Genomic DNA, 22,913 nt, shown 5'->3' on the forward strand with positions numbered 1-22,913 from the left:
GGGAGCAGCTGCTATAAATGTCAAGCCACAATTTGTGACTAACACCAGTGCAAATCAGTTCGGGCAGCACTTGACCAGAGGCCTCCCCCACCAAAGCCCGAGTCGGGTAATAAAAATGCTCTGGGCTGTGGGGACATTTTTCTTCCTATCAATGCAGGAGGCTCAAGACTGTACTTAATCCTGCAGATTCCCTGGGAAGGAGGAAATCACAGCCTGAGGTTTTCCGTGACATTCCATTGACCTCGGGAAGTTCAAGGACTCCAGGGGATGGGGAGAGCTGGGACCCTGGCCTTCAAAAGCACAAGTGGCTCTGCAAAATGACACGTCACACCTAGAGACCAACAGAGAAAGGTCGTTATTTGGTAGACGTGTCATTGCCTCTGCCCCTGGGCCTTTGCACCTGCAATTCCCTTAGCTTGTGATGTTTTGCTGCTTCTTGCCCTACAGCAGTGGTTCTCAACCTTTCTAATGCTGTGAGCCCGCAATACAGTTCCTCATGTTGTGGTGACCCCAAACCAAAAAATAATTTTGGTGGCTACTTCATAACTGTAATTTTGCTACAGTTATGATTCGAAATGTAAATACCTGATATGCATTATGTATTTTCCGATGGCTTTAGGCGACCCCGCTGGGGCCACGACCCACAGGTTGAGAACTGCTGCCCTACAGTTATAACTTTGGTTGTCATTCTGGCTTCAGCTTAGTTGTGTTTTCTTCCAGAATATCTTCCTGGAAGAAAACCCCTGAGCTCCAGGACTGAGTTAGGCATTTTCATCTATGTCCCTATAGTTCATGGAACATAGGGACCCTGGTTTTCACTTGCCCAACAGCATGTACCCCTTCTTTCTGGAATAGAAACTCAGTGTCCTTTGGGAGGTCCCCTATACCAGTGGTCCCAACCTTTTTGGGGCCACGGACCAGTTTAATGTCAGAAAATATTTTTACAGACCAGCCTTTAGGGTGGGACAGATAAATGTATCATGTGACCGAGAAAAGCGTCAAGAGTGAGTCTTAGCCCTGGCCGATTGGCTCAGTGGTAGAGCGTCGGCCTGGTGTGTAGAGGTCTCGGGTTCGATTCCCGGCCAGGGCACACAGGAGAAGCGCCCATCTGCTTCTCCACCCCTCCCCCTCTCCTTCCTCTCTGTCTCTCTCTTCCCCTCTCGCAGCCGAGGCTCCATTGGAGCAAAAATGGCCCGGGTGCTGTGGAAGGCTCCTTGGCCTCTGCCCCAGGCGCTAGAGTGGCTCTGGTTGTGGCAGAGCGACGCCCCGGAGGGGCAGAGCATCACCCCCTGGTGGGCAGAGCATCGCCCCCTGGTGGGCGTGCTGGGTGGATCCCAGTCGGGCGCATGCGGGAGTCTGTCTGACTGTCTCTCACCGTTTTTAGCTTCAGAAAAATACAGAAAAAAAACAAAACAACACAAAAAAAAACAAAAACAAAAAAAAAAAAAGAGTGAGTCTTAGATGGATGTAACAGAGGGAATCTGGTCATTTTTAAAAAATAAGACATTGTTTAGACTTAAATATAAATAAAACAGAAATAATGTAAGTTATTTATTCTTTCTCTGTGGACTGGTACCAAATGGCCCACAGACCGGTACTGGTCCGCGGCCCGGGAGTTGGGGACCACTGGCCTATACCATGCCACACAGGCTTGGTGAGCTGTCAACCCAGAGTCCTGCCCACAAAGGATTGGACAGAGGTCCAAAGTCAAGTTAAATTCCCATGCTGAAGCTAGCTGATATTGATCAAGGAGAGGAGCACGGTAAGAACCAATTTGTCTCTGTTTCCTGCTCTTTATACCACCGGAGCTGATGCCCACACCTGCCTTTCCCGTGCCCGGCTGTTCAGCTTCTCCGTCAACCCTGCACACCGTCCCATAGCTTCCCAGCACGCTGTCTCTGGCTGAGTTTAGCCAGAGTCAGCTCCTGTTGCTCACAACCCCAAACCCTGAGGTCCGCTACCGCCCCACCCACCCAGCACTCTACTGCGACTCCCTAAGAACAATGGCTGTCGTTCATCTTTGTAGCCTCAGCGCCTATCACAGGGCCTAACACGTGGCAACTTCTCACTCACTCAGTGCGTGGAGACTCCCTCTGCTCATCACCGAGTAAGGCGGCTCTGACCAGCTGTGTCGGGACCTGCCAATCCGACACGCGACGCGTCCTGAGTTAGCCGCCGAGGGAGGCAGGCCCTGGCCGACCAACGCAGCCGAGGGAACACACAGCAGGCTTCCAGGCACGCAGGCCTGAATGTGGATGCCAACCCCACCGTTTGTTAGTTATAACTGAAGGGCACGGGCTGGGCCTCTTAGTCCTCTTATCTATGACATCATGCCTGGCACCTGGGCAGGTGATCAAGAAGTGAGTGGGCCCGAATGCGTGGCCCCTGATGTGAGAGTCCCACCGTCAGCATCCTTAGAGGGAGAGCACGTTGCTGCCCTTCCTAGACCGCTGAGGCTCAAACACCAGGCAAAGCCTGCAGCACGGTCAGCGCTCAGGGCATAGCAGTTCCCTTTCCAGTGGGAGCGTGCGTCCAGCCTCCTACTTCTCCCCTTCAGCGTGACTGCAGTGTGCAAGGGGCACCTTGTTTAGGCCCTGCTGCCCCACACCCCCATCTAAGTTCTCGGCCCAGTGCCTGGACGGGAGAGAACCCTTCCCTCGACCCTCCGAGGTTCTCTGGCCGGGCCCTGGCAAGTACACTGGCTCAGGACAGGTTCACGACAGAGAAACAAACCAAAGTTCTCTCACACATGCAGCACATGTCCGTGTGGAAAGAACTCAGCACTGAGTAACGCAAAGGGGTGGCGGGAACTTGAGGCTTATATAGCATATTAACGAAGAAGAGTGCATGTATAGAGAAGCAAAATGATGGAGGAAAAGGGGTTTGGACTTCGAGGGGCTGCAGACTGTGGAAAGGTAAATATATATATGGGCACACTGATAGAAGATAAAGGCTATTTTAGAAGGGTGCCTCTTAGTGCCATCTCTGGGCAAAGAGTCTAGACATGGTCGTCAGCCCAGGATTAGAGGTCAAATAACTCTCTTGGGTCATGAATTTATTGTAGTTGGGTGTCTCTAGAGCCAAAGCACTACCTAAAATGAGGCAATTACATGCAAACAAGCTCAGTTATCACCTAAATCCAGCTTTTGGAGATATAATTCAACTGCCCTGTTATTCACCCATTTAAAGTACAGAATTCAATGATTTTTAGTCAACTCACAGAGTTACGTGATATCACCACTATCTAAAGGTTGTTTTCAAGAAGCTCAGAGCTCAAGAAACAAGTCAGTGACTCAATCTTTTGGGGCATTGTTACTGTGCACCCTGATGAGCTCCTGAAAACTGTGGACCCTCTTCTCCAAAAAAAACGAGCACATAGGCACAGGACTCTTTACACACATTTTTAGAGAGTTCTGGTCCTCCAGAGCTGGCTAAGTTGTCCTTAATTAAATCATAGTAGCGGGCAAAGGGGTTTTGTGTTCACTTTTATGTGAAATTACCTCCCACTCCCATAATAATGAACCCATTAATGAAAAGTGCTCAAGCCTGAATATGCCAAATTAGAATGGATTGGCCACCCTGGCTCAGACCACAGCTCCGTGTCCAGCGATCCATACTTATACTTCAGTGCAAATAGCTAGGTCTTGGGCCAAGAACATGAAAAATGTCCTCACTGACCTGCTATTAGCAGAAAGACAGGCAGGTTATTTATTCCCCTAAACATGACAATCAAGGTGACAGAATAAGAACCAATCGGGAGTCTGGACTTTCAGATCCCCATCCTTCTAGGATGCACCAGTAAACAGAGTCTATCTGAGAGCAATGAGACATACTTCAGTCAGGGACCTCTGAGGACAAGACACAGGATTCTGGCTAGTAAACAAAGAGAACATTGGAAAAAATTGGGGAGTTTTAAGAACCCATATAAAGTCTAGGGACCTGGATCAGAAGTCAGTAGTACGGTGGGCTTGCCCATCTTTGGCACTCTGGGGCAATTCCCATCAGGTACAGTATTAGTTACTTCACCTTCAGCTGTGGAAGTCAAAAAGAGGGGCCTTTCTTCCTCTGTCCCAGATCCCGGCAGCCCACCAAGCAGGTAACACAGGCTTGGCAAACCCCACCCTCCCAGCCAAGACTTGACATCTGGACTTCTGTAGTAGAGATGGAGGGACGATTCGGAACAATTCCAGAGCAGCTCTGTAAGGGGGGGAGGGGTAGCCTAAGGATGTAGCTGCATGCCTTGGCCACTGCCAATTTGTTCCGGTGGATTGCACCTACTAAAATACGATCTCATGCCCCCTCTTTCTTAGCCCTCCGGAGCAGCCTTGGTCTGTGCCCACGTGCTACGTCAGGTCCTCCAGCCTCCCACCAGTGTCTTGTTTCCATAGATAGTTACCTTGCTCCTCCTGAGGGAAACCACACTCAGTGCTGCAGCTTGCCACCAAAACTCTCAGTGACGCCGGAACACTCGAGACTTCTCCAGGGGCTTGGAAGCAAGGAACTGTGGGAGCAGTTAATACTACTTATTGTATATTTGAAAGTTGCTTAAAGAGTAAATCTTAGCCCTCATCACAAGAATAAAATGTAACTATGTGAGGAGGTGGAGGTTAACTAAACCAATTATGGCTTCCTTTTACAATACTATATATATGATTATATATACATAAATAAAGTCACGTTGTCTACCTAAAATGAATACAACATTAGATGTCAATAATATCTCAATAAAACTGGAACAAATAAGCCTCAACAGATATAAAAGATTAAAATCTCACAGTCTATTCTCTGACCGAATGGACTCACACTAGAAATCAATAACTGAAGATAACAGGAGACTCTCCAAGGACTTGGAAACTAAGCAACACATTTCTAAATAGCTCACGGGTCAAGGAGGAAGTCTCAAGAAAAATCAAGAATACACCAAACTGAATGAAAATGAAAACACGACAGACCAACATTTCTGGGGCACAGCTAACGCTGAAAGGGAGATGCATAGCACTGTAGGCATATATTAGGAGGAGGTAAAGTCTCAAATCCATAAGCCAAGCTCCTGCCTCAAGAACCTAGAAAAAGAAGAGCAAAGTAAACCCAGTGCAAGTGGGAGGGAAGAAACACTGAAGATCAGAAATCAATGAGCCCTGGCTGGATAGCTCGATTGGTTAGAGCATCGTTCTAGAGCACTGAGGTTGCCAGTTCGATCCCCGGTCAGACCACATACAGGGACAGATCAGTGTTCCTATCTATCTCTCTCTCTCTCTCTCTCTCTCTCTCTCTCTCTCCCTTCCTCTCTTGCTAAAATCAATAAATTAAAAAAGTAAAGAAGAAGAAAGAAACCAATAAAGTAGAAAACAGGAAAACAATATGGAAAACCAATGACACAAAGAACTGGCTCTTTGAAAAGACTAATAAAATTGATACTCTTCCAGTGAGACAGACAGAGAATACAGAGAAACAGTATCAGGAATGGAACAGGGAATGGAAAGGATCATAAGGTACCACTGTGAACACCTATAGACACACACATTTAACAACATCTGGAAACTGATTCATTTCATCTAAAATCACAAATGACCATAACTCACCCAATATGAAATAGATCATTTGAAAGACCCTACAACTGTTTTTTTTAAAAAATTGAATTCATAATGCAAAAACTCCCCCCAAAAAGAAATCTCCAGGCTTTTAAACAAATGATGCTGAGGTAAGTGGATATTCATAGGAAAGAAAATAAAGAAATAAAACCCTTGACCAAAGCCTCTTGCAGCATACAAAATGAACTCAAAAGGGACCACCAGCTTAAATGTAATACTGTGAAACTTTCAGAGAAGAAAATATAGGAGAAACACTAGGGTATAGGGCTAGGAGTTGTTGGACTGACACCAAAAGCATGATCTATAGGATAAACTAGTACATTATCCTTCATCAAAATTAAATTTTTTTTCTTTTCTTTGTGAAAAACCCTGTTAAAAGAACAAAAAAGAAGGCCCTGGCTGGTTGGCTCAGTGGTAGAGTGTCGGCCTGGCGTGCAGAAGTCCCGGGTTCGATTCCTGGCCAGGGCACACAGGAGAAGCGCCCATCTGCTTCTCCACCCCTCCCCCTCTCCTTCCTCTCTGTCTCTCTCTTCCCCTCCTGCAGCCAAGGCTCCATTGGAGCAAAGATGGCCCGGGCGCTGGGGATGGCTCCTTGGCCTCTGCCCCAGGCGCTGGAGTGGCTCTGGTTGCAACAGAGAGATGCCCCGGAGGGGCAGAGCATCGCCCCCTGGTGGGCAGAGCTTCACCCCTGGTAGGCGTGCAGGGTGGATCCCGGTCCGGCACATGCAAGAGTCTGTCTGTTTCCAGCTTCAGAAAAATAAAAAAAAAAAAAAAAAAAAAAAAAAAAAAAGAACAAAAAAGATAAGCTGCAGACAGGAAGAAAACATTTGCAAACCACATACCCAACAAAGGACTATCCTCAACTCTCACTCCTCAACAGTAAAAAACCAAACAAACAATGCACCTATGACATGGGGAGAGGCCATGAGCAGACCTTTCCCCCAAAGAGGACATGCTGAGGGCCGGCTGATAAGCACATGGAAAGACTTGCCTCATTAGCCACTAGAGAAACGCAAACTAAAATCACAATGACTTAAAAATAAAAATAGTGACACAACCTAATGTTGTCCAGGATGCAGAGCATGTGGGTCACTTGTACCTATGAGAACATACTCTGCTCACAGAAATTAGGGGATCAGGGACCGTGCAGATACTCCAGTACTTTCAGCCTTTTGTATCGTGCATTTTCACCAATGAAATAAAAGTTGGTTTTGCATCTCATTTGCATAATTGAACAACTTTCTTTGACTTGTTGTTTGCTTTTCTCTTGTTTAACAAAAAGAAATCAAATGTTTTTTAATTGCTTCATATTCATTTTGAAATATCCCCTAATATTTGTGAGCAGTATAAAATAGTTTGGCTGCCTTAGAAGACAGCTTGGCAGTTTCTTAAAAACAAAGCAACACTAGGCACACAAATCAACAACTGCACTCCCCAGAACTGATCCCAGGGAAATGAAATCGCTGTTCACACAAATGCCTGTACATGAAGAGTCTATAGCAGCTTTATTCCTAACAGCCTCAAACTGGGAATGCCCTGGATTCCTGCAGATGGGTGAAAGGTTACACTGTGCTGCATCCACATCATGGAAAACTATCTTGAAAGGAAAAGGAATAAAGTAGTGGATACATGTAACAAACCTGAATGACTCCGGAGAATCATGCTGAGAGACAAAAAGCCAAACCCAAGAGATTACACACTATATGATTCCCTTTGCATAACACATTCTTGAAACAACAAAGTTACAGAGATGGAGAACAGATGAGCAGTTGCATAGGGGGTTAAAGAGGAGACAGGGGAGGGGGAGAGGTGGATGGGGCTATAGAAGAGCAACGTGAGGGGTCTCTGTGGTGATGGAAACAGTCTCTGGCTTGACCTTGTCCACGTCAATATCCTGGTCGTTACCACGGCAGGCAACTGGGCAGAGGGTGCCCAGAAGCTCTGTATGATTTCTCATAATTACATGTGAATCTACAATTAATCTCAAAAATAAAATGTTTAATTAAAAAAACAAGGAAGTGATCACTATGAAAATGAGGACAGTGGTTACTTTTAAGGGGAAAGAGGGCAGCTGGCTCTGGGGCCAGATGACTGGCCAGGCTCTCTTTCTGTCCTGGGTGGTGGTGAAGAGGGAGTATACTTCATGTAATTCATCAAGCTATATGTTTGTTTTGTGTGTTTGGAGATCTGTATTTTTACAATAATTTTTTTTTAAAAAAGAAGAAGGAAAGTAAGAAAGACAATAGCTCTTCTGTCTGTCTTGACCCAGGAGTTAGTGAATATGGAAAAGTGTCCCTAGCTGATCCACAATCATATGTCATATGAACAAGAAGTAAGCATTTGTCATCAGCAAGTAAGATTTTGTTTGTTACAGCAGTGCACATAGCCCATCCTGACTGATACGGCCATAGTGGGAGATTACAATAAAAGATATCTGAGTTCCAAGACGTAGAGGTGGTTACCAACTACAAACCTCACAAGGGACAGTAATGTGTCCTGGAGGCGGGGGAGGGTCTCTCTTCTATGGACCTCCCTTGTAATAAATGTCAACTGGGATATTCATGTTGTAGACTGGCTTGTGCTCCACCCCACCCCCCAATTTCTAAGCTGAAATCCTAACTCCCAGGACACCTTAAAATGCGCATTTAGAGACTGGGTCTTCAAAGGGGTAATTAAGGTTAGATGAAGTTAGAAAGGTGGGTCCTAACCCAATAGGACTGCTCTTGTTATGAGAAGAGGGAAGAGAGACCAGGGGTGTACGTGCACAGAGGAAAGTCCATACGAGGGAGGACACAGACAGGAAGTGGCCACCTGCAAGCCAAGGACAGAGGCCTCAGGAAACACCAACCCTGCCAGCACTTTGATCTTGGATTTCCAGCCTCCAGAACTGTGAGAAAGTAAATTAGTTGGTTAAGTCGCCCCATCACCTGCAGTCTGTAGTGGTACACTATGGCAACCCAAGCTGACTAACACAACCCAGAACAGCACTTGCCCTCCCCCCCCACACACACACAAAACAGAAGATGATCATGTGCCAGTAATAACAAGGAAGAGCCTTGGACCTCAGACCTTTGCAGCAATTGGAGGATGCTCCGTGGGTACTTGGGCACAGGACATCTTCCACTTGGACCTTCAAGAACAGGCCGGTGGCTCCGTCTACTGTTTGCAACCTCTCAGAGCCTATTTCATTCCCTGCACACACAGAAGCAGCGACAGCGCCTACCTCCGTGGGGTGGCCACGGGACACCTGCAGCCCTGCGCTTGGTGCGTGAGGGTCAAGAGGGTCACCAGCCACAGCCCTGTGTCACATAACAACCTCTTCTCCATCAGGGAGGACTGAATAGAAGGCGGTAAGAGTCAAAGGGACCTGAAAGTTCCTGTCACCTAGTGACGTCGTGGCCATTGGAACATCATGATGTTGTAGCCATCTTAACATCCTAACATGACATCTTACGTGTTTGCGTGGCGTGACGCTGACATAACCAAACGTGCTGCTGCCAATCGTCTAAACGTACAGCACGTACAGTTATGTACCCTCCGTAACACCTGTTAATAATAAACGGCGCTATTACTGGTTCATGCTTTACTATACTATATTTTTATTGTCAAGAGTGGACCCTTTCTATTTCAATACTTACAACACGAGTTTGCTGGGAAGCGGTACACCGTGCGTGTTAGGGCAACGGCAGCCTCATCCATCTCGTGTCCACCCTATCTCTTGCTTGCGTCAGTTTCCCTTGTGCTTGATTTAATCTCCTGTTGTTTTGCACAGGAACATGCCATTCAGGCTTGTAGCCCGGGAGCAGTCGGCTGCACCATACAAGGTAGGTGCGTAAGGGGCTGTACCACCCAGGTTTGCGTCAGTGCCTCCGTGTTGTTCCCACAATGACAAAAATCCCCTAAGGACGCCTTTCTCAGAAGGTTATCTCCCAGGTTAAGTGGCTCATGACTGTCTTGCACGTTAACAGTCATTCCATTCCCGCGGTCAGGAGTCATACCGTGAACGGGTAAGTACAGAGATGTCCAGTGTCCATGTGAAAACTTTAGAGGTGGCTGTGTTAGATACTCCCCACCATTGTTAAAGTGAACGTAGAATGAATGAATAATCTGAAAGTTTAACAAGCCCAATATGAATGACATGGTCCATACTGGGAGCTGGGCGCTATCCCCCATGTTTGTACCAATCAACTTAATTTTCCCACCAACCCAACAAGAAAGGGACTATGATAATCCCCACCCTACAGGTGAGAAAACCGAGTCACAGAGTGGTTCAATAACTTCTCAAGGTCTCCCAGCAGGGTAGTGGCACAGCCAGCGAGCCAATATTAGTTTATACAAATGTCTAAAGCAGTGGTCCCCAACCCCCAGGCCGCAGACCGGTACTGGTCCGCAGAGAAAGAATAAATAACTTACATTATTTCTGTTTTATTTATATTTAAGTCTGAATGATGTTTTATTTTTTAAAAATGACCAGATTCCCTCTGTTACATCCAAGACTCACTCTTGACACTTGTCTCGGTCACGTGATACATTTATCCGTCCCCGGCCTAAAGGCCGGTCCGTGAAAATATTTTCTGACATTAAACTGGTCCGTGGCCCAAAAAAGGTTGGAGACCACTGGTCTAAAGGATTAAAGAGTTCATCAGTGACCAGGAATTTCTTTGGATTCTCTGCATTTTTCTCAGGTTACTATAATGTACATTTTCTAGTTAAAAAATAAAAAATTCGGCGCTTAAGGAATCATGAGACGGCCTCGAGCTAAGAACACCCCCCAGTGTAAGTGGTCCCAGGAGGGGTAGCCCACCGAGCTGCCGCCCTTCCCTGGTCCCCACTGCGAGTATCACGTGCTCTGCGTCCTGGCCTTCCCTCCACTCTGGGCCGTGGCCCCGCCAGCACCATCGGATGGCGCTTGGGTAGCACAGAGCAGATTTGGACCATGTGACAGCCGGTTTGCAAGGACTCACGCAACACGACCCTGGGAAGGGGCTGGAGGCCCTTGGCTGTAGAAGCCCTTACTTGCCCAAGAGTGATGACATTTGGCAACATCCTTCCAGCCAGGTCACACACTGCCCTAATGTTCACCCTTCTGTCCAGAAAACTCACGTCAGACAGCAAGAAAAACAAGGTGGTTTTTTTTGTTTTTGTTTTTGCTCTTTTTTTTTTTTATCTTATGCATCAAGCTAAACTCAGAGCCACAACCCTAAGCTGTAGGGCAGGTGTCAAGAGCCACTTGAACGCTCTAAAGAGTCCTCCAGGCGCCACTTGACACTTGGTGACCTTCCCATCCAAAGCAGGAGCTGTAATTAACAGCAGGGGACCCGCTGCCCTGGCTGCTGGGCTGAGGGCCAGCGCTGGCTGACAAGCGCTCAGAGTGACCAGCTGGAGCCAGCAAGATGTCCCCAAAGAGAAGGGCATCCCAAGGGGCTCAGCCCTCTGAATAGAGCTGCCAGATTTAGCTGATACAAATAAAGGACAGTCAGTTACATTTTCATTTTAGTTGAACACCCCTCCCTTTTTTTTTTTTAAGTGTTAAGTATGCCCCATGCAGTATTTGGGACAGAATTTAAAGCAATCCCTTGTTTGTCTGAAGTTCAACTGTAACTAGGCATGTGGGATCTTTTCTGGAAACTGTTCCCCTGAAGCAGGGACATTTAAAAGGAAAGCCTCCCTCCTTCCCCCGCTCTGGCCACTAAAACAGTCAGCACAGGAAGACCCACACACGGGGGGTTGTGGCTGATACCTGGGTAGAACATGACACACCAGCCATTCTACATTCAGCTGTGTCCGGTTCCCACGCATGCAGGACTCTGTGCAGCCCACTTTCCCCACGAGTGCCTCTCCGGGCAGCCTGCAGTGAACCCTGAGGGCCTACAGGGAGCCCACGGGCGGGGGGGGGGAGACAGATACGGCCCCTCTGCTTCCAGGGGGGCTGCCATTCCAGAGAGGCTGAGAAACTACGTAGAAAAATCTCAGGTAGTAAATAAAATCAACAAGGCCAAGTGACAGGTGACCAGGAGGCCACTTTGGACTGAGTAGTCAGGGAAGGAAGTTGAGACACCACTTAGGCTGAGAGCCATGTAGCTATTGAAGGGGAGTAGGGAAAGTCATTGCAGGCAGAGTGATTAGTTTGTGCAAAGGCTCTGTGGCAGAGAGCTCACTTCATCCAGGAGCTGAAAGACGATTGCTATAGCTGGAACAGGGAGGGCAGGGTGGGGGTGTATAAGCAAGGCAAGGCTGAGAGCAGAGGACCTCCTAAACCAGAGAAGAGAGTTGGATTTTATTCTAAGTGCACGAAAAGCCCTTGAAGAGTTCTTAGAGTGACACGGTGAGATTCAAAGATGTCCACCCAGCACCATAGGTGACTAGGGCTAGGGGGAAATAAGTCAGGCATTAGGGTGCAAAATTTAGAAAGACCCTCACTCTTAGAACCGTGCAGGTGCTGACTCTCAGTGGCCCCCAGCCCCTGTACCCAGGCCCTGTGTAGAAGTCAGTGACTGTCCCGTATCTCCCCTGCGGCTGACGTAGGAGGGCAGATCAGAAGGGAAACTGACTTACTTTGTGCTCCATCCATCAGGGGGCAGGCTGCAGCTTCTGGTTCCCACTGTGCTGGGCGCTTCATGCCCGACCCCACCTGCCTGTTGCAAAGAAGGGGTGGACCCTGGGCCAGGTCCCCCTCTTGCAGCACAGGTCCCCTCCAGCAGGAAGATGGGGTGGGGGTGAAGAGTCTGTCTTCACAGCTGAGCCGTGGCAAGGCAAAGCTGTTGGTGCATTCTAATGCTTCTTCTAGTCCCCTAGCCTAGAACTTATACTCAGCAGGTCAGAGGGAGCTGGACACCCCACCCCACCCAGACCACCACTTCACCTCACACCTAAGGGGGTTCAGATCTCCCTCTTTGGAGCAGGGAGCTCAAAGAAATACTTCCTACTCCCTCGGCCAAGCAGCTAGCCCTGCAGCCTCCAGCCTCCTTTTATCCTCAACCAGCATTAACCAGGAACACCTGGCCCACCCATGGGCCCTGAGACCACGGGGTTCTGGCTCAGGCCAGGAATGTTTATTTCAGTTGTTGCTATGGCTGTAGTCCTTGACCTGAGCAGGCATTAAACTTGGTGGGACGAGTAGAATTAGGTGACAAAGATGTAGGCAGCCCAGACCCACTCCCGGGGTTCTGACTCAGTGGGAGTGGGGGTGGAGGCCAAGAATCTGATTCAGCAATCAGCCAAGTGACCCGGGAAGTGGATACATTCACTTAGCTAAAGGAGACTCAGTGGTAGTTCACTTATATCTTCACTAGAAGATAGGAAGGTGGGGACAGTGAGCAATCCCTTGTAGAAACAAGGAACCAAACTGAGAGGTCCGTGACCCACCCAAGATCACCCAGCCGGTGAGGAGAGGAGCTGGTGATTAACCCTGTGTTACAGTAATATAATGTTATAATAATTAAATATATAGAAATATAGAAAAATATGGAAGATACATAGAAATAACTAGGATATAATATTAAAAGCAATTAAGGGAAGTAAATAAGGCCATGCTGTCCAGATAGGGATTAATCTAGTGTGCACAGACATGACAGGCAGACTCTGCCTTTCGCTCAGGGCCCAGTTAGCATGTGTGTGAAGTTATATATAGATAAAAAGGGGCTTGATGTCATAACTCTGTAGGTTAACATAAACAAGAAGCTTCCCTAGGAACACGTTAAAAAAGTGGCTTGATGAGACATTTCAGTAGATTAACATAAAAAAGGCTCCCTTCAAGGAACTCCCCAAAAGGTGGTTTGAGGTGATAATCCCATAGATTGATACTTGTTAGAAGGTGGTTTGAGGTGATAATCCTATAGATTGATACTTGTTAGAAGGTGGTAATCCTGTAGATTGACACCTGTTAGAAGGCGTAGGCCAGAAAATGTACTAAAGCTGAGGGGCCCCCCTGCTGCGCTAGTCACCCAGACTCCAATGTGGACCGTCTCCATGCCATTCTGACCAAGGTCAGCTGAGAGAAGCACACCAAAGGGGCCCCCTTAAGCTGTGCCCAGGCACGCCAAAAGGATATGTGAATAATAAACTGCCTGTGTGATTCTTGCAACTAACTTGTGTGTTGGTCGTGTCTTTCCTCTGGTGGCAGTGGGTCTCGGCACTGATATGTAGCATCCTCACAGCCGCCTCAAGAGTAGTCTGGAAGAGGCTGCCAGCCCTGCTGATGAACAGGAGTGTCCCACTGTGCAGGGAAGTCGAATCAGGAACGCCTGATCGACGTAGAGCTCAGGCTCCCCTGGGACACCCTGGCTGGTGACCCTTTGGCCCCTGCTTTTAGATCTGTGCTTCTGGTACGACCATACCTCTGGGGTGGAGCAAAGGTCCAGGGGCTCTGGGGAGGAATGGGGATAAAAATGTTCTAAAATCGATAGCACGGTTGGTGGCACAACTCTGTGAACTATAAACCATGGGTGTGTACAATTAAATGGGTAAGTTGCATGGTATGGGATCTAGAGCTCAGTAACACTGTGTGGGGGAAACAGCTGTGTCAGGCTTGCTCGCTGGTTTCCCAGCTGCAAGCACTTTGCATGATTAGTGTGTGAGCACAGGGCAGAAAGCCACATGTGTGTCTCGATGAAAAGCTGTGGGTGCTTTCCCTCGGGGGCAATTCTCCCAGGTTGTTCTCCCACCACTGCGAGGTGCGGTTCCCTGGTTCCCTCGGCCACCACCGTAAGGGACGGTGTTCCTGATCCCTTGCCCTCCACTCTGAAAAGTGGTTTCCTTTGTTTATCTGCTCGCCCCTCTCTGCGAGCTGCCAATAAATGGGTATGACCCAACGCTTTCTGGCCCCGCGGTTCCTCTATCCTCTGCCCGCATTCAGTGAGAACCTGCCTGGTCTCCACCACCGGCACTACAAGCTGTTGAAAGAAAATACGTCTGCAATCACAGGTAGCCTTTCTTGTCTTGGTGAAATGGCTCACCTGCCTACTGGCAGGTGGAGAGGGGTTTGAGGGCAGAGACCGCCAGCTCACCGGGTAAGGTGTTCCCACAGGGAGCTTCACGGCAGGGACGGAGCCCTCGGGGACCCCTCCTCTCCCGAGCCCCCTCTCATCCCCAAGACACAGATGTCACCAAAATGGAAGCCGTAACACCCAGAAACCCAAATAACCACTCCCACGTGTCTTCCTTAGCAATCACACTTCACACTTTTATTGTTAATTTTCTTCACATGGCAGATACAGAACCATCTCCCCAAGATCCAAGCCCACGCTCCAAAGCCACTGCGGACCGGGAAGTGCCGCTCTCTATAAAATCGCTGTCCCTTTCCATGTCTGGATGGCTCACAACAGTTTTCCTGACAGTCTCGGAGTGTGGAAGGCTGACCAGGGCACATTTGCATATGCAAAATCTGAGTGGCTCCCACCTTCCTCCCCCACATAGAACATTTCCAGAATTCACCACTGGCTGAAAGTGACTTTTAAAGTTTGGGGTCCATAACCCCTTGCTGCTGAATGAGGAAGGACCCTTAAGAACTGCGAGGATGGGAGCAGTCTGTGAGTGTCGACACGAATGGGACAACATCGTATCGTTAGCGATAAGGGACAGCCACAGATCTTCATGCTTGTGAGGGTTCATCTCAGGAGCGGGCAAAAAGGGATTCCTTCCAGTTTACAGAAATTTAAAACACACCACGGTTGTTAGCTGGGCGGGAAGTGGGAGAGCGGTGATGTTGGCCAACGATCAGCGTGTTTCTGCCCATGTGAGGATCTCACAAGAACTTTCTCCTGGACCATTATCGGAGTCTGCACTGCAGCCAGTCGACTGATTAATTAAATAACACAAGTTATAAAACTTTAAAAATGGGGCATTTACAGTCAGGGACATAAATACGTGCTTTTTAAAAGTGTTTACATACATATTTACAGAGTTGCAAGATCAACCATAGTAGCCCTGAAAAAAGTCCCTTTTTGTATGTGTGTGTGTGTGTGTGTGTGTGTGTGACCACTCGCACGCTTCAAAGTTCCCTCCTTCCACTTTGGGTTGGATACGTCACTACAAAACACGGGGCCGAGGAAACGGCGCGAGTGGTCTCAGACATCCTTTCTGGGGTCTGCCCCAAAGGCACAAAGCCCAAGACCCTCACTGGGCCCCAACTCCTAGCTCCGCTCACCCATTTCTCCGAGGCACGGGCTGCCCCACCAGGGAGCAGGAGCCGCCTCCCCCGACCCCTGGCAGGCCGCTGAGAGCTTCCAGAAATCTCTCAATCCCCCCCCCTATGCTTTTAATCTTCCAACTTAGTTCTCGTTTCCCAGTTTCTGCTTGTTCGGTTCCCTTTTCAGCTCATCTGAGCAGTTCAGATACTAAAAGTGTTGATGGTCCCACTGGGTGAGGCCAAGGAGCACACAGGACACGCTTCCCCTCCCACGGCCCCATCCCCTGCTTCTCCCATGTGAGGGACCCGGTCCATAAATGGGGACCAGGGCTTTCTCCCCACGCACGTGGACTAACCACAATTTCAAATCTGGAAATGACCCAAGAGCTGGCAGCTCAGACTCCTCAGGCCAAGAAGGGGGTTTTCCAAGTGCGCAGGCCGAGGGGGGACAGTCAGCGAGGCTCCACGGTGTCTACATACTATTGATTCCCAGAGATGGCGGAGGGGAGGGGGGGGGCGGGGCGGGATGGCTGGAAGGGGAACCTGGCCTCCTCCGGAAGGCCTTCTGCAGAGAGGGCTGGAGCCGACCCCTGGGCCAGACCAAGGTCCCCGTCATGGCAAAGGACAGCTTGAGAAGCAAAAAAGCAGGATCAAGGAGCTCTTGAAAAATTGCATAGTAGGAGAGGCACCCCCCCCCCCGCAGGAAGGCTGAGCTGCAGGACACGGTCCCGGGGGCGGCCCCCACGTGTCATCCGTGGTGTGGAGTCAGCTGCCTCCGTGGGACTTGGGACCCTCGTCTGGAGACCGCACGCACGCATGCCAGCACGCACCCACACACTCCCTCTCTCTCGTAGGCTCGTAGAATGGAACAGGTCAGTACTTCCTGCAGGGCAGAAGGCCGGTCCCTTTGGCTTCTCTGATTCCAGGTCACTTCAGGTGCTGAGGAGACAAAGGAAAGAACAGTAACCGCGGTGGCCACACATTCGGTGCCTACAGGGGCTGTTCAAGCATTATCCCACTGAATTTTCCCAGTTTAACTGTTTACTGATGTACAGAGCGCACACGCAGAGCAAAGCGGAGCCTGGTGAATTTCCACAGGGAACACGCCTGAGTGACCAGCACCCCGATCAGGAAGGACTAGCCCACATTCCCCTCGGCCCCGGACCCAGCCCCCTTTGAGGATAACCACTAACAGTCACCCCCAGGATAACCGCTACCCTGACCTCTATCACCACAGATTGACGTATCCCATTTTTTAACTTAAATGAAAAAGTGAGAGGTGCCAGTACCTTTCCCAAACCTCCGCTCCTAGACCCTCGGGCACAAGAGCGGCTGGCCCCACGGACGGGAATGAGACAGGCAAGCCAGGGTGTGCAAAGGGAGACGCACACCGGTGGGCGCTCCCTTACATGAGAAAGTGGACAGAAAGCTCTGGACTCGGCCTGCAACTTTGTTAAGGCACGGGAGGCGCGGCGAGGACAGTCAGAGGCGGGCGTTGGGACAAAAGCTCGCTCGCTCCAGACTCTCCAGTAGACTGGCCACCGCGCCCCTGACCCGCCAAGGACAACAGCGTGGACCCAGGTCCCGGGTGTCACCGCTTTCTCAGAACAACCCCCTCACGCAGGTACAGTGTTGTATGTGGTGTGAGGGGCGGGGACAGCCACAAGTCCAACGTCCGTCCCTCCGGGAGTCAGAAGACGTGAGTTCCGCTCCCAGGCCAGTCACCTATCCCTCTGTGTCACTTTCCCTCTCTGTAGAACGAGGGTGTGGACCTACACAGCCCTTCGCGGCATCTAAAAAAATCATTCTGGAACTGTGAGGGCTGCACTGTCCCCCCACAACTGGGCCCTAGCCTCAGCATAATGGCATTAGGATCTGGGGTCTTTGAGGGGGGACTGGGTTTAGATGAGGTCGTGAGGGTGGGATGGGACACGTGCCCTTGGAAGGAGAGACACCAGAACGTCCTCGCTCTGCCATGCGAGGACACAGCCAGAAGGTGGCACCTGCAAGACAGCGAGTCCTCACCCTGCTCCCGGGCTTCCTTGGGAACCTGCACGAGTTTGAAAATAAGGGAAAAGAAGGTATCCACCCAGGGCCATGCCTGCCCCCCGGGAGCAGGGGAGCCCCACAGCGAGGCGCGGTCACGGCGGGACTGCCGCAGTCAACGGAATGCCCAGTCCATGCAGGACATCAGTGTGGGGAACCTGGCTCTCCCTCGGGCTGCAGAGAACACCCGCTCTAGGTGGAAGGCACACCTGACATGCCCGTCAACACAGAGGGCCACCCCGCAGCACCTGCCACCACTGGGAGGATCCTGAGGGGCACACGGGACCCCGAGTCAGGAGCTGCTCATTCTGGCACTGCCTCTCATTCTCGGGAGGAAGACTCTGGCCACGCCCCCCGGCCCAGGCGCCCCCCTCCCCTCTGCACAGTGGGAGGAGGGGACGGGGGGGGGGGCGATCCAGGCTGTCCTGTTCTGTGCTAGCTTCAGGTCTGTGTCAACTCTGCTGCACAGCGTGGCCAGCTCGGCATCATGTCCCCTCTTGGAACCTGCTTCCTGAGAGGCGGGCTCAGTGCCGGCTGCCAACAACAGACTCTCCGGGGAAAGTGGGTTTTATTTCCATTCCCCTCCTGAGCCCCTCAAGAAATAAGGCCGTGCCCAGAAACTCCACCTAAGTAAGGGAGGGGTGAATGAGCTGTCAGGTTGGGAGGGCAGGAAGGTACAATAAAAACGACCCTGGAGGTTTGGGATTCAGCCCATTCTCGCCTGAAACAACTGTGTTCTCATTCCAAATGGCCCCAAACTTGAGTGTGATCAGAACCACCAGCCACCTGCTAGTGCAGGTTCCCAGGCCCTGCACGCACACACATGCCTGCTCAGTACACTGGAGTGGGACCCTGGCGTCTGTATCTTTAACGAGGGTCCTCGTGTCTTGGTGCACAAGGTCCTCCCGTCATGTTTGAGAGGCTGGTCTTGGGGACCCAGTGAAAGAGGTCAGGCTGCGTCACCAGCAGGGAAACCCAAGCCTGCTCCAGATCACTAACATAGCCCAGGCCCCCTGAAGGTGCAAAGTAGGTTTCTTGGAATGAATTCAGGCTTTACCATCAGAAAACCTCGAAAAGAGACTTCTGGTTCAACAAAAATCTAATTGATTATTTTGCAGAGTAGCATTGCCTTTACTTTCAAATGTATTGTGGGAATAGGGCTCGACAGTCTCTCCTGGGCTTAAAGCCCTGAGGGCCTCGAGTAAGAGCTAAGTAGTATTATCATCATTGTCATCATTGCAACAATAACCAGTTCCTACCTAGCCAGGCACTGTTTCAGGTGCTCTGTATACACCTGACACTTGTAATTCTCAAAATCCTATCAAGTAGGTCCTACCGTCCTACCGTCCCTATTTTATAGATGAGGAAACAGGCTCAGAGAGACTGACAAACTGGCTGAGGTCCCACAGCCAGTAAGTGGCAGAGCTGGGATTTGAACCCAGGTGGTCCAGGGTCTACACACCGGGCCACTATGTGCCCTTCTTGCAGGAGGCCCCCAGCCCCACCTGGCACACAGTGAGGACTCCATAAACCATCACGCCCACCCCTTTCTCTCCTTCCCAGCCCACCCCAGGAGCCAAGCCCAATCCCCCCTCTTCCCCCAGAGCCACCCAGAGGGAACTGGCAGCTGCTGCACCCCCTCATACCTGTCAGGGAGCAGGTGAAACTTCTACTCTTTGAAGAGGGGTCCTTGAAGCTGAGCAGCAGCCGTGGCCTTGACACTCCTACACTGCCTGGTGATGTATGGGACAGTGGGCGCAGTGCATCGGGTGGCCAGGCGGAGACTGTAGCTGTGCAGGGGGAGAGATGACACACGCCGTCACGAGGGGCCCAGCCAGACACCACCGTGCAGGGCCCCTCGAGGCCAACGGGATGTGAGCTCTGGTAACCATGTGAGCGCCACCTGCTCTGCCCACCACCTTCCCTGCTCCCGGAGACAGCTCCAGGAGCGGGCTGTCCCGAGGACCCCACCTGCCTCCCAGCACTGTTCCCTCCCAGGCACCTAGGAAGGTTTTAGCACCAAGTTTCACCCATGCCTATGGTGGGGAGACGGGGGAGGGCTGGTCCCCTCCAGGCTGTTAACTCTACACTCGACCTCTGCCCTGGCCTCACTTTCCTGTCAGGGGCCACAGAGGGGGTGTGACCCAGGACCCTGCGACAGAGTTTGGCCCTATTTGCTACTATAGCCCATTAAATTGGACTTCTTTTTTCCTTCAGGAAATCTTTTTTTTTTTCTTTTTTATAATAGGTAACCCAGATCATTATTCCTGCCCTTCCTTCTCCCACCTTTCATGTCCTGCTGGCATACCACCTCCTCCAGGAAGCCTTCCTTCTTTGTCTCCTGGATGAAGTGTCCCTCCTGCCAGCTCCCACTGCCCTTCATACTTCCCATCATAGCACTGGTGATTTATTTATTTACTTATTTATTTATTTTAGAGAGAGAGGAGACAGAGAAAAAGGTGGGAGTAAGGAGCAAGAAGCATCAACTCATAGTAGTTGCTTCTCTTATGTGCTTTGGCCGGACAAGCCCAGGGTTTTGAACCAGCGACCTCAGCATTCTAGGCCGACGGCTCTATGCACTGCGCCACCACAGGCCAGGCCCGTCACAGCACTTGTTACACTAAATTGCAGTCACAGGATAATGAGTCAGCTCCCGCCGTGAGCTGTGACCCCAAGGCCGGGGTCTTTGTCTTGTTTACTGCTGCACCCCACAAATAAACACATGATGAACAGGAATGACACGGTGCTAAGCACTTCCGGTATATCAGCTGTCTTATTCTTCACAGCGCCCCCAGCCCGGTGGGTACTGCATACCCCTGATTTCCAGATGGGGAAACGGAGGCACAGTGACTTGTCCCAGGTCCCAAGTCTGCCCCCGGAGATAGAAGAATGGAAGTGAGCAGGGTCCCGGGTGAGGGGAGGTGGGCGCTGAGGCAGGCGGGGGCTTCTGGAAGCTTCACCTGCCCCAGGCGCCGGCTGGGAGCCAGCGCTGCCCGAGAGCCGGGGACGGGAACAAGCCAAAACACCAGGGGTACAGGAGTGGTCCTCAAGCAGGGCACGCATCTGCAGCGTCAGGCGACAGCTCTGGTTGTCACGTCTGAGGGGAGGGAGGACGCTACTGTCACCTAGTGGGTGGGGCCAGGGCGTGGCTGAACATCAATCATACAATGCACGGGATGGCCCCCACAACAGAGAACTGCCCGACATGTCAACAGTGCCCAAGCTGACGAGGAAGCTCTCAATACCTCTATTAAAACAAGTGAATTAACACACAGCCAGGGCGAAGTCCCGGATGAGACCAAGAGGCCTGCAGTGTTCACAGAGGGGAGTCCCTCTGAAGGCCTGGGCCTCTCAGTCGAAGCTCAGGGCGGAACCAGTGTGAACTTCTCCCCGAGGCTGTGCGATCGAGGCTCCGCGCTCAGCTCATTCACTACCTGGGCAAGACTCTGGACAGAGAGCAGAGGCCCGGGGGGTGGCCTGTGAGGGCACCACGGGCTGGCTGGCACCCCCATGTGAGCAGGGCCCCCCCGCCAGCCCACCAGACGGGCTAAATTTGGACATTTTTTAGCTGCGCCAACAGGACTTGCTGATGAGCTGCATGTCAGGGCCAGGCAGTGGGGTCGGGGTGTGTGTTTATGTGACAGAGACTGGCGTCTGGACGAACTCCAGGTCTGATGGTTTCTGTCCAACCGAGCCGCGGGCACGGCAGGAGGGAAACGTGGTTTCTGGGGTGGGGTGGGGTGGGGTGAGGGGAGATCCATTTTGGAAGGATCAAATTTGAAATGTTTGTTCAACACCCAAGGGAGAAGTCAAGTGGGTGGTCAGAAGGCACCTCCGAGGATCCTGGGGCTGGTCAGCATCTGGGTGGACAGGGTGGTCTCCTACAGGGAGTGGGGACAAAGAGGAGTCCAGGACTGAGAAAGGGACCCGGGGCAGCAACTGGTGATGTCACAAAGCACAGAGTGGTGTCAAAGGTAATAAGCATTCAAAAGGAATAACAGTATCCATGCTGGTGACGGGTCAAGACCAGACAGAACCAACTGACCGTGACATTTAGCAGCCTGGAGGTTGCTGGGAACCTTGGTAACAGCAGCTTCCAAGACAAGTTGACACAAAGACCTGGAAGAAGTGGGTTCAAGAGCGGAGGGAAGAAAGGAAGAGGGGTCAGGGTCCAGAGAGCTCAGTCAAGGAGACTGTGGTCAAGGGGGGCAGAGAGGGGACAAGTTTGGGGAGGGGAGGAGCTGCCAGCCCCAGGATGTCCTCCTGAGGTCCCTCTGGTCCCCACCCGGCCAGCACGCTCATCCGGGTTCCCCACTAGGCTGCCTGGGCGTTGAGTTGTTGAGGCCCCCTTCTGCCACGCCCGCCTTCCATCTCTTCCTCCCACATACATCAGGAGGGACCTTCTGGGATGCAACTCCCAAGCTGGTTGGGCCACACAGCCGCCCAGGACCCTTACACAACTCTCCATAAATCCTCAGAGTGCAATCCATCTAAGTCCGCGCCTGCTGTTCTGCGTTTTTGCCGGGGGTGAGAGAGGAGCCCAGGGCACGTGGAGGAGTGCAGGGGAGCTGACCTGACATGATGCTGAAATCCCCCACCCAAGCTGGGCAAGGGCCACAGGCAGGAGCTACAGGAAACAGCACCTGCTTCCTGGCACCAGCCACCAGCCACTTTCAGGAAAGGTTGGCTCCAGCTTACCAAACAGGGTAGCCCCTTAGGTTCTAGGGAACATCAGAGGCCCCAGGCTGGGAGGCAGGAGCCTGGAGTTTCAGCCCTAGATCCCCCGCTTATTTGCTCTGTGGCCTCTGAAAAATGCCTCTACCTCTCTGAGCCAGAGCCGTCTCACCTGTAACATGAGAATGTCAACCAAGGAGAAGAATGCATAGCGTCACCCAGTGAGCATGAGATGTGCTGGGGGCATTTCAGGGGCTTTCTGGAGCCCCTCAGACACTCCCAGTGGCCCTGATGTGGGGACTGGGACAATCCACATCTCACAGAGGAGGAGACAGAGGCTTGGAGAAGTTAGGAAGCCCAATGTCTACATTTTCTCGGTCAACAAGGGTGCAACCAGGATCTGAATCCAGGACCATTTGACAGCGGAGCCTGGATCACCTCCCTGACACAGTCCCTATAGTGCTGGGGACCAAGCA

At 51.1% G+C, this 22,913-nt stretch overlaps 1 protein-coding gene across 7 annotated transcripts in view; it reads right to left on the reverse strand.

Moving 5' to 3' along the window:
• Positions 1–14,756: 14,756 nt before the first annotated feature.
• PRDM2 (PR/SET domain 2) overlaps positions 14,757–22,913 on the reverse strand; it is a 112,066-nt gene continuing 103,909 nt past the window's right edge. For 4 of the 7 annotated variants that reach the window (XM_066270389.1, XM_066270396.1, XM_066270397.1 and 1 more), the window contains 2 exons: positions 19,410–19,553; positions 16,520–16,656 (listed from right to left, as the gene is read on the reverse strand). In XM_066270389.1, the coding sequence (XP_066126486.1) occupies positions 19,433–19,553 (121 nt within the window). In that variant the 3' untranslated portion in view covers positions 16,520–16,656; positions 19,410–19,432. Of the gene's footprint in view, positions 16,657–19,409; positions 19,554–22,913 lie in introns of those variants that run through there. The other 3 variants (XM_066270393.1, XM_066270391.1, XM_066270398.1) reach the window with 2 other exon arrangements.

Source organism: Saccopteryx bilineata, chromosome 3 (genome assembly GCF_036850765.1).
Source record: "Saccopteryx bilineata isolate mSacBil1 chromosome 3, mSacBil1_pri_phased_curated, whole genome shotgun sequence".
In the NCBI taxonomy this organism is placed as follows: Eukaryota; Metazoa; Chordata; class Mammalia; order Chiroptera; family Emballonuridae; genus Saccopteryx; species Saccopteryx bilineata.